The 12,340-nt window shown below is 45.7% G+C and overlaps 1 protein-coding gene across 1 annotated transcript in view; it reads left to right on the plus strand.

Annotated features, from left to right (window-relative positions):
- Positions 1-12,340, plus strand: part of LOC147706323 (peroxidasin homolog) — a 191,176-nt gene that overhangs the window by 67,594 nt on the left and 111,242 nt on the right. The window contains exon 5 of the mRNA XM_086932802.1: positions 10,081-10,152. Within this exon, the coding sequence (XP_086788928.1) occupies positions 10,081-10,152 (72 nt within the window). The remainder of the gene's footprint in view (positions 1-10,080; positions 10,153-12,340) is intronic.

A 12,340-nucleotide genomic window follows, 5' to 3' on the forward strand; every position in this document is an offset into this window, starting at 1 on the left:
ACCCTTACGTATATCGTATATAAGGAATTGTCCCTTATGCAGCCCATCTATCTCCACCAGTTTCTGAAAAGACATTAATTCTCCATCATGGAACAAGTTCCCAAATGTTGTGATTTTCACCTCTGTCAAGTGACTTAACATTCCAGGAGTAGGCCATCCTCACCCAAACAGGTAAGGCAGTCAGTTGTATGGTCGGTGTATATGGATTTGTAATTTCAGACTAGTTGACGCCATGGTTATCAGTTGCGACCCAGGATTAGGAGTTTTTGTTTAGGAAATAGAACGGTTCATAGGGTTCTGTTCCCCAATTGTCCAGCCTCCAAACCCATCTTGGTCAGTCTTCAACCTGTCAGCCATCGATAGGCCCATTGTATTTTTTAAAGCCTAGTTTTAGCGTTTTTCGAGGTCTATAGTATTTCTCAATGTCTGGTACACCAAGACCCCCGCATTCTACTGGTGGATCATGGGTGACAAGGGCTACTCTACGTCTATCAGCCCCCCAAATTAAGTCCCATAGTAATTGCTCTAACATTTTAAAGAAATACGGAGGTAGAATCATGAGCAAAATAATTAAGAAATTAAGCAGTCGGGGTAAGACCACCATTTTAACAATGGATGCCCAGCCTATTATAGATAAGAGAAGTGTATCCCAGAATTTAATCTGGAATGGGACTGCTGGTCCAAGGTTGCAGTTTAGCATATCAGCGCTAGAGTGATAGATATTCACCCCTTGATATCGGAAGGATTTGTATGCCTAGGATAAGTTGACTGATTCTGGTCCCAAAGTAAATCGAGGGGCAAACATGACTTGGTACAATCGATTTTCAGTCCAGATATTTGCCAGAATGCAGTGCATATGATATGTTTGGCATAGTGGATAAATCAGCAGTCACTTCTTTAAGATAAAGCAGGATATTGTTTTTGTACAGCGAGACATTATGTATGGAGTTACTCAATGGAATTCCCAGCTCTCCTCCCAATGTTCTTGGTCTAATGGCCGGAGGCTTTGTAGACAACACGAGTAATAAAGGTGCCAAGTGGCGTCATTGCTGGCAGGTGTACCCCTTCCAATTTCTAAAATGGGTGAGGTACATCATCTTGTTTTACCTCTGACACTTCTATATATAATTACCAATGCCGAACTTATCTAAAACTTTTAGCATATATCTCCATTTGCTACGCTCCCACCATAGTTTGGATCTTTACACCCCAAGTTGTCATTTCAGAAGCCTCCCATTCAATTAGTCGCAAATTGAAGATGCTATTTTGCCCCATTGGAACACAGCATTCAATGGGTTATGATCGATAATTGCTTTAGCAATCTATTCTATATATTGACATAGCGGTTATTTAGCCCGTTGCTCCTATTCGGTCCATCCTAATGTGAATGTGATGAAGTGCTGAATAAACTGAGTAATCCCTGTAAGTAAGAAGTCTGGTCCTCCATGTGTCTCTTAAAGACCAGTGTTCCATCCATCACCTCAGCTCATTGGCATTAGATGAGGATAGAGCCTGAGTCAGCAAACAGACATCAATAACACTGTTGAAGTCCTCTCCACCCATGAGGTATCTAAACATTGCATCAGAACTTTGGACAGCTTAGACCAGAAGCTAGCCTGGTCCAAATTAGGGGCATATTTGCTTCCCAGCACTTTCAGGGCTCCAGCCAATTTGCCTCTGAGGAGGACGTGTCTACCCTCTACATTTATGCAAGTTTCCATCTTTTCAGAGGGAATTCCTGCACTAATCTATATCACAGCTACTCACACATATGCCGAGTAAACCTTGCTGTACAGCTGTCCCCTCCATCTGCGCATTAGTTTAAGGCCCTTGGCATGTACCAAATGTGTCTCTTGCATAAAGGCGATCTGGATCTTCCATCTAACCAGGAGAAATATATGCAATATTGTTTAGTCACTGCATTTATCTCCTAGTATTCCAACTGATTACTCTATAGGTTCAGTTTAGTGTCCTTGTGTGGTAGGATTATCTTGCGTGGTGGTGGTATGTGTAAACCTCCATCTGCCACATCTGGTGCATCCCTTCAACTTTGCTCGATTGTTATGCCTTGAGCTAACAGCCATGTTGTGCTATTCCCAATGTACCCTAACTTAAAACCCTTCCATCCCGCCTCACAGAACTGTCCAGAAACCCCAACAACACCTTCTCCAGTGAAATGATTTATATTGAAAATCTGCGTATACTTCCACTGAACATATGTATTAATTAGACTGTGGCTTGTCCAGCCCCCATGAGAGGTGTTGGCTCACATTACTTGTACTTGCTTGGGAGCCTTCGGTCTCCCTGTCAGTGTTGCTCTACAAATATTTTAGAAAAGGCAACCTTTGCCTTGTCAAACAACAGGGCGAGAAGGAGGCATCCTACCTAGGCTAATTTATACCCTTTCGCCCCCAACCACAGCCATACTTGGAGCGGAGCCAGTTTATGTGGGAGCCAACCCAAGGGTCAGCAATAGAATTAATTTGTTATTCAAACCTACTCTATATGTTTATACATACACATACAGCTTATCAACCTGATTCTGATATCAGATCAGACATCTGATTGTCTGACGTTTGAGAAGTAACCATTGGGAGTTGCAGTGCACCCTCACTGTCACAATCTGAGCTGACTAAACGCTGCAGCGGTAATTGTTTGTTTAGCGGCCGCCATCGCCGGCGTGCTCGCTAACCACGCCCCCTTGAGGCCACGCCCTCCGCCCTGTTAAAAGGCGCTGATACACGAGCGACCTTAGAAACTTGATTCCCAGTCCTGAGGCGGAAGCCGGGATCTGGTGGTACGCTATAATTGACAATTGATTTTAAAAATTGTGTGTGTTTATTGCATTGTGACTTGTTTTTAAAAATTTGAAAGCCTACCTGACCTCTTTTGGGAGGATATTCCACTGCCCATACACCACTCAGCTGACTAAACGCTGCAGCGGTAATTGTTTGTTTAGCGGCCGCCATCGCCGGCGTGCTCGCTAACCACGCCCCCTTGAGGCCACGCCCCCTTGAGGCCACGCCCCCCGCCCTGTTAAAAGGCGCTGATACACGAGCGACCTTAGAAACTTGATTCCCAGTCCTGAGGCGGAAGCCGGGATCTGGTGGTACGCTATAATTGACAATTGATTTTAAAAATTGTGTGTGTTTATTGCGTTGTGACTTGTTTTTAAAAAATTTGAAAGCCTACCTGACCTCTTTTGGGAGGATATTCCACTGCCCATACACCACTCAGCTGACTAAACGCTGCAGCGGTAATTGTTTGTTTAGCGGCCGCCATCGCCGGCGTGCTCGCTAACCACGCCCCTTGAGGCCACGCCCCCTTGAGGCCACGCCCCCGCCCTGTTAAAAGGCGCTGATACACGAGCGACCTTAGAAACTTGATTCCCAGTCCTGAGGCGGAAGCCGGGATCTGGTGGTACGCTATAATTGACAATTGATTTTAAAAATTGTGTGTGTTTATTGCATTGTGACTTGTTTTTAAAAAATTTGAAAGCCTACCTGACCTCTTTTGGGAGGATATTCCACTGCCCATACACCACTCAGCTGACTAAACGCTGCAGCGGTAATTGTTTGTTTAGCGGCCGCCATCGCCGGCGTGCTCGCTAACCACGCCCCCTTGAGGCCACGCCCCCTTGAGGCCACGCCCCCCGCCCTGTTAAAAGGCGCTGATACACGAGCGACCTTAGAAACTTGATTCCCAGTCCTGAGGCGGAAGCCGGGATCTGGTGGTACGCTATAATTGACAATTGATTTTAAAAATTGTGTGTGTTTATTGCATTGTGACTTGTTTTTAAAAAATTTGAAAGCCTACCTGACCTCTTTTGGGAGGATATTCCACTGCCCATAAACCACTCAGCTGACTAAACGCTGCAGCGGTAATTGTTTGTTTAGCGGCCGCCATCGCCGGCGTGCTCGCTAACCACGCCCCCTTGAGGCCACGCCCCCCCTTTTTCATCTCTTATCATGTGCCTAGACAGGAAGCGCAGCGGACGAGCGCAGCGGGAGCGCCGTTTGCGCGCCGAAGGCGCGCCTAAGGCAAGCCCGTCTGCGCCCGTCCGCGCCCCGGCAGTGCCCAGGGCCAGGAACCCTACTGATTCAACACTGCATGGAACTACTCCCCCTATCACTTACAACTCAGACGAACTGAGAGCTCTAAATCACAACCTCTTATGTAATGAAGCCCACTGGGATGTCTCAGACTCCATCTCACGAATCTGTCCTAACTGCTCCTTCAAATTTAGCCACCTTAATCCCTCCTTCCCCCAGCTTACCACAGCGGATGACCCACCTATTCAGGCTGCCCTTATCAATGCACGCTCCCTATCAAAACACTCAGAGGAAGTATATGAATTCATCATTGATAAAAACATTGACATCCTATTCATCACGGAGACATGGCTGAATAAGAGCTGCGCCCCAGTAGTTGAGCTGGCTGTCCCCAGAGGGTTTAAGATCACCAGACAGGACCGCAATAAAGGCAGGGGAGGAGGCTTGGCCGTGATCTATAAGGAGAAATGGACTCTGAGGATAGAATGCACAGGAAGGATTGAGGATGGAGAAGCAATGGAATTTTCCCTAGCATTATCCCCGCAATTCACTCTGGGGGGACTATTGATCTATCGCCCTCCGGGTCCTCTAGGCAATTTTATCAAATCCCTGGAGGAGATCACCATCCAACGTGCACTCAGATTTCCACACTTCCTAATGTTGGGTGATTTTAATCTACATATGGACACGAGCTCTGCTCCCGGAGTTAAAGAGCTGAAAGAAATCTGCAGTTTGGCTCAGATGGTTCATCAGGTGCAATCTGTCTCTCATGAAGGGGGGCACTGCTTAGATCTGGTATATTCCAACTTTAACATTTCTACCGATCTACCATACCCCATTTCATGGTCAGACCACTTTCCGGTTCACTTCTCCTGGTTCATTAACAAAACTCGTGTGTTACCCACACTTAAGACTGAGGAACGCCCTAGAAGAATTAATATTCCGGATCTAGTGGAGGCCCTCACCCACTCCACCCCTATGAAAGCACAAAACTTGGATGAAGCTGTAGACAACTTCTCATCCTGGATAGACTCCTCCATTAAGTCACTACCAAAAAGCAAAGGTAAAAACAACCATAGGATCACCCCCACTGCCCCCTGGTATACTGAACAATTAAAAATTTTAAAAACAGTATGTAAGGCGCTAGAGCGAGTATGGAGAAAGAATTATTGTCCCACTGCTAAAACGGAACTTCGTGCAGCCCAAAAAAGTTACTACGCCGCGATTAAAACAGCTAAAGGGGAATTCTATGCGTCTAGAATTCAAAAAGCCAAAAACAACAGTCGAGAAATTTTCTCCATTGCTAAAAGCTTTACTGCCCCGGTAGCAGAGAAGACGGCAATTCCGCCTTCCACAGACTGGTGCGAACAACTATCCACTTTCTTCATCGAGAAAATTCAAAAAATTCAAGACAGTTTGAATAACCCTGACCAGCCACTTGCCTCGCAATCGGATCTAGCTTTAAATTGCCAACCTCTTCCTCCTCCACTTTCTCTAATGTCAAGGGTTAAAGCAGAAATGACCAAATTCACTCAGGTTGAAAGTACAGATGTTATGGCCATATTAAAAACTCTGAAGTCAGGGTCACCTATAGATCCTTGCCCTGCAAGGGTCCTGAATGGAATAGCTGAAGTAATTACCCCCATGGTCACCACCCTGGTTAATGAATCCCTAACTTCAGGAGCTGTGCCCACCAAATGGAAACAAGCCAAACTTCTCCCTCTGATAAAAAAACCCTCCGCAGATCCTTCGATCACCTCCAACTACAGGCCCATATCACTCCTTCCAGCCCTCGCCAAAGTTTGCGAGAAGGCGGCATTCCGGCAACTTGAGAGATTCGTGGAATTCTCTGAAGCTCTTCATCCGGCCCAATCAGGGTTCCGCACCTCTTTCAGTACTGAAACTGCATTGGTGGAAATGGCTGAGGCCATTAGGGAATGCCTTGACGGAGGCGGCAGAGCGGCCCTTATTCTTTTGGACCTCTCTGCCGCGTTCGACACAGTGCCCCACCGCCAGCTTTTATCTAGGCTGGAGGACATTGGCATCTCGGGCACGGTTTTAGATTGGATCAGGTCTTTCCTATCTGACCGTTCCCAACAGATTTGGTTACCCCCATATCACTCCTCCAATAGAAGGGTAGAAACTGGAGTACCCCAGGGGTCGACCTTAAGTCCCCTTTTATTTAATATTTATTTAACTCCTCTGATCCGGCTGGCAGAGAGCTGGGGGGCTAAGATAATGGCCTACGCCGACGACACCCAGCTTCTCTTCACCTGGAAAAAGGAGAACTTGTGCACCTCTGGAGTACGCCAATGCCTATCCTCTGTATTTGCCTGGCTAGCTAAATCATGCCTCAAATGCAACGAGGAAAAAACAGAAATTCTGCTCTACGGCCAATTCCCCACTGACTTTAAGGAGTCTATTTGGCCCAGCGAATCAACATGCCCGACGGGAGAGAGTGGGATAGCCAAGAACCTGGGTATCTGGTTCGGAGCCGACTTATGTTTCCGCGACCAGATCTCGCGCTTGGCGGGGACGTGTTTTGGAACCCTGACCACTCTGCGCAAATTCTTTCCCCTCCTCCCACAAACGGCCAAAGAAACTGTAGCCAGAGCTCTGGTTCTCTCCCGTCTGGACTACTCAAACGCCCTTTATATAGGGGCTCCTGACTATATGATCAGAAAGTTACAGGTAGTCCAGAATGCTACGGTGAGACTCATTTTCAACATCCCCAGGAGACTCAGCGTTCGCAAACAGTTGAAGGAGCTTCACTGGCTTCCTGTGGCACAAAGAGTGCGCTTTAAATCTTTGGTCATCGTCTATAAGGCCCTCAATGGTCCGTGCCCTTCCTATCTAGCCAAAAGATTCACTCTCTACCTCCCGACCCGTCAGTTGCGATCTACCTCCAGAAAGCAGGTGGTCGTCCCCAGATTCAGAAGAGTCCGCCTGGGTGGACAATCTCTAATGGTAAAGGGAGCTCAAATGTGGAACGCCCTACCAGACGCTCTTAGACACGCTCCCAATCTGACCAATTTTAAAAAACTGCTTAAAACTCACCTCTTTCAAGTTCATGATTAGCATACTCCTTTTTTCCACTCTGATCCAGTTTCTTCCCCGCGCCAGGACAGTCTTGACTAACGGAGCGCGTTATAAATCCGCATATAACATAACATAACATAGCTGTATTATTCTCCACGAGGTCGCTGATCTGGTCGTGGTATATCTTGGGCTGCACCCCCATGTTCTTCGAAGTTGCCACCATGGCTATGATTTTCTTTCTGCCTTCTTATATTTGCAGGAGTGTAGGGTCTTTCTTTCAGATAGATCCTTGGCCCTGCTACTGCACATTTGCAATATCATATAACGAGTAGGGGATCACTTCTTCTGTTTTTCCTTGATCCCGCTGTCCAACAAGTGGCTTCATATTGTTCAAAAAAAGCAAATGTGGCTTCTGGCTCAGTGACAAAGTGGGAGTGTAGGTTAGCAACGTTTCTCAGCTTTGCAGGGAACAACAGTACATATTTTAATTTAAAGAGTTTTAAAGCGGCTTCACAAGGGCAACAGATGCTTGTTTGGGCAGGACCCTCAGGGTGTAATCTGGGAATATTATGACCTCCGAATGTTATTGGCTATGCACCTTGCCTTCCTCCTGGCTCATGGAATAGTGTCTCTGTCCCTGTAGTTTTGGATTTTGGAGACCACAATAGGTCTAGGAGTGCTTCTTGAAGGGAACAGCCTAGCAGGCATGTGTGGGCTCTTTCCACAGTGAAGTGAAGAGACAGGCCTTGGCTGAAGGTGGCTTTTTGGAGCCACTCTTGTATATATTGTGGAGGTCTCTGCCTGCTGGCATCCCAATGACACGCAAATTATTACATCTTACTCTGCCCTCTGCATTCTTAGCTCGGCTCTCCAAAAACATAACTGTTTATGTTAAGTCTTGGATCTGTTTTGCATAGTCCGATGTCGGCGATAGCATGTCTTTCAAGAATGCTTGATGGCTGTGCACTCTATCAGCCATATTTAACCGATTTTCATGAAGATGCCCAGTAGAGAAACCAAATACAGGCCAGCAGCACGAAGCCCACTTACTACCAATCAAGCAGAGGGAACAGGGGCTGTGTCGACCATGGCAAAATACCAGCTCCGGGGAGCTGCCATCCTCTTCAAGTTAGGCCAACACTGAGACATGCCACGCCAACAGGTCAGGTACCCTCTATCAACGTCAGAGAGCGCCTGCCAATTCGGATGATGAAGAATTCATTGGGATACATCCGGAGCCTCATAGAGAGGCAGCCACCATGTCTGACCATCCAAGCCATACCATAATCCACCATCTCTCTTATGTTTTTCAATGGTTGTATGCTCCCCATGAACCAATTGTTCCAGAAAAATGTTCTTTGATGCCTTCCCTAGTCTGTTGACACCTGAATCCCACAATATCTATAGCGGAGTAGGAAGGACCATCTCAGAATGGTTACCTAATTAGTAGCAGGCTTCATTTGATACATCAAATAAGCAATTCACTATGTTCTTTCTAGATGAAGGCAGCTCAGTGTGAAATTACTTGATCACACTTACAGGGCATGGGTTATTCAGGCAAGAAGTAGGTTTCACAGGTGAAGTTTTTTCTGAAATTGAAACTTGTAGTGCATAACAAAGAAGTTAGAATTAAGGGTGATCCCTGGAGATTTGACCATTCCCTCTGCTGCACTTTTGTTCTCAGGAGCTGTAATTTTAGCAAATATAATTTCTATTTTGTCCTTGAAATAATTTTGAAACGTATTGCACCAATGATCTCAGAGTGACTTTGTGGATCTTTATGACTCAACAGCTCTTTAAGTACTTAAGAGTGCCTTGGTGGGTTTAGACACATTGATTTTATAAGCATAGCACTCTTTTTGAACCTTTGGTGCTATTACTTGAAACCTAGCTCTTTTCCCTGTCAGGAGATGACCATACGCAGAAAGAGTTGATGAGTGGGTGATTGCTGAGTATCTTAAGCTCCCTATGTGTGACACCTTTGTGAGGTCCAGAATCTAGCTTTCTATAGCATCCCCTTCAGAGGTAACGCACCAAAGTTCTCATCCCAATGAGCACACAAAGACTCTCATCACGTTGTGCTGGGCTGCTGTTAGCCAGAGAGACTTATCATTTTTCGAGTTATGCTGCAACAGTCATCACATTGTCCAGGACTGCATCCGGTGACTCTCATTCCATTTTCCTGGATAACATACAAAGATCTTCCCATTATCATGGGCGGCACACAAAATGTCTCATCAATTGCCACTGCAAGCTTCTCATCTCCTTGCCTGAAGCCATGCACCAAGACTCATTAGAACACTGGAATGTTGGGAGGTCCATTGAAAACAATGGAGTGCTCTGGCTTCTAATGGCCGTTGAAGCCCGGAGCATCAACATTCCAATGTTTGTTCACAGCTGGTGCAGAGGGGGTTTCAATCCCCACTACTCCATGAGGCCTTTGTTTTACAAATTAGAACATTCATCCCTCTAAGAGCGGAATGTTCTAATAGCCTTAGAGCACTTCGCAGCATCAGGCTGAACCGGCCATTAAGGCCCGCCCCTTCGGCTTGGGATAAAAACGCTGGAGCAGGCCTTTAATGGCCAGTAGAGCCCGCTACAACAGGCTTTAAGGCTATATTATACCAGCCTGGCCATACACAAAGATTCACATCCCATCAACCTCCCATTGCTCTGATTTAACACCAAGACTCTTTCCCCCTCGTCCTGGCATAAGCACCAAGACCATCTTCCCACTATCCTGGCCATACCCAATGATTCCAATCCCCTTTTCCTTGACCTAACACAATTGTCAACCCATTGTCCAAGTCACATACCAGTATTTTCCTACCATCAGCCTAGTGACACAACATGTTTCATCCCTTCATCGTGGTCTTTAGATTCTGATTATGCTCTATATCAAGCTCTTCCTTCTACTCACATGCATGCTGTAATATTGTGGACCTAACCTGATTATGAGGTGGCAATAATTTTGTTTTACTGTTGCTAGGTATCTTCACTTCAATGCCCTAGAGACACTGGAACCCGACATTTTCAATGACCTGCCCAGCCTGGAAAGACTGTAAGTAAATGGACATTTGTATACTAAACTGACCAGTTTGGGTATCTCTGACTCGTATTGCGGCTCAGAGTGCAGGCCAAGTAAGCCTCTCTGTTTCCTTATCTAGAGTGTGTATATTCTGTGTCAGGGTAGGCAGTTATCTCACCAGTTTTTAACTCTTACTACAGCAACAAACAATTTAGCTAATTTCAAGTGCCCCAGTAAAATGATGCAGTAATATCTGTCAAGCAATTAGGAATAGTGCAGGCTTGGTTGCTTCCTGGAAAAACATGGTAGTACAACATAGTTTCCTCTGTTCAGAATATTGCAGTTTTCCTCACCTACATTCCAGCAGGTATTACCTAGTGAAATTTGTGTAGTGAAAATCGCGTGGTAATTCGAACACTTTATAATTTTGTTTCGGACACAAGTTCCTATTTTGGTTCCACTCAAACTAATTACCATAGGTACTGCAATGAGAGTGAAGGAACTAATTAAAGAGTATGCTTGTACAAAGTTGTTCTATGTCTCTCTGCCTCTTGAATGGTAATCTGACACCTAATTTATATCTGTTTGCAGGAGATACTTTAAATGTCTGCCTTAACTTCAGAGATATTGGGAAATAATCAGCAAGGACACAGGAGGAAAGAGTGCATATATATAGGAAATTGATTTTTTTATTTGCTAATAACTTTATCTTTGGTGTAATTTGATGAATCTTCATAAAACATTTCCAAAGAAAACTTTCATCCACCTCAGCATATTCCTGGAAAGTTTTGCGGGGATCCTTCAAGCGAGGGCCCAAAACACATTTTCCTTAATGCAAATTTCCATAGGGAAATTGATTACCGATACTGCAAAAATGGTTACATGGAATTACACCAAATTTAGCAGAAGCTATGCCTTTATTTACAAAAACTGGCTTTTTGTAATTTGGTGTAAATCTGTTCAGTAGTATTTGAGAAATGAAGGTTCAAAATGTATGTCTCTAACAGGCCACGGAGGATCCACTTTTCCAACAGGTCAACAGATGAGGTCTGGTTGGCGGCAACTACATAAGGAATGATGTGGCGCAGCTATTTTAGGACTCAGTCCTCTGTCTTAGGGCCAATTATTTTTTCTTTTTTTTAAATTTCACTGTGAATTTGTGAAGGACCCACAGTAAAAATAAATTTAAAAGGGGCGGGCTCCCCACACACCAAAGCCTCTGAGCAAAAGCTCCATTTCAAGAGTGCTTTAACTAGTGTTAAAACTCTCAAGGGATCACCAATTTGATCCTTTAGAAGTTATAGGGTGACTTTATCAAAAACTTTTGTGGTGGCTCCTGTGGGCGGTGCTACTCGCCCAGAAGAACCCACTACAATGTTATTGGTGGTGCCCCTGCCCATCATGGGATGTCACAGGAAGAAATATGCATGCTGAGCTTATGGGGTACTTCTTCCCAGCTGACCAGCTCCTGTAGCAGCCCTTTGATAAGGCCTCTACGGAGAAACATCTTTAAGAAAAGAATTGTTAAAGGAATGGCTGGAGACAATGTAGGAGGCACTGTGGCCCCTACTGCTGCGACCCTGCATCTCGGCGCAACCACTCTGTATTGCCCAGTGGCCAACTTCCTTGTGTGCCCCATACCCACAGTCTGCACAGTTGAAAGACTTGAAGCCAGTGCGCCCCCCCCTAGAAACAGGCACAGGGGGCTGGAGGAGTGCTGAGCCTGATCTCATTCTTCTGTGCCCCCAGAGAGATGGAAGCCGCTGTGGACATAGAGCCAAACAGCGTAGCGTTGCTTATTACATCCTCGTTGGGTCAGCTCCTGGGGAGTTGGCAGACCCCGGTAGCAAATGGAGTCATGTGGAGGGAGTTAAACACACACCCCTCCTACCTCCATATTTTTTATCCTCTTACGCCATCCCCCGAGGCCTCAGCCGACACCATGGGGTACAATAAGCTTCAAGTAATGGAGTGCTAAGCATGCCTATTCCCAGCCAGTCGTCCCCGGAAAATTAAGCTTCTTTTAGTGTTTTCTCGGCCCCACTTAGGCTGTATTTAACACGTTTGATGTCCTTTTGTTCCTAGTGTCTGCTTTAGCATGGGCCCATGCGGCAGAGGAGAGTGAATGCAGGTGTGGACAGGAGGCATTCTACTTTTGATGAAAGTGTGACTGCAGGGAAATGCCAATACCCTGTTGGTAGGTTGGATCAGGAACCCAATA

The sequence above is a fragment of the Lissotriton vulgaris genome, chromosome 7, assembly GCF_964263255.1.
Source record: "Lissotriton vulgaris chromosome 7, aLisVul1.2, whole genome shotgun sequence".
NCBI lineage: Eukaryota > Metazoa > Chordata > Amphibia > Caudata > Salamandridae > Lissotriton > Lissotriton vulgaris.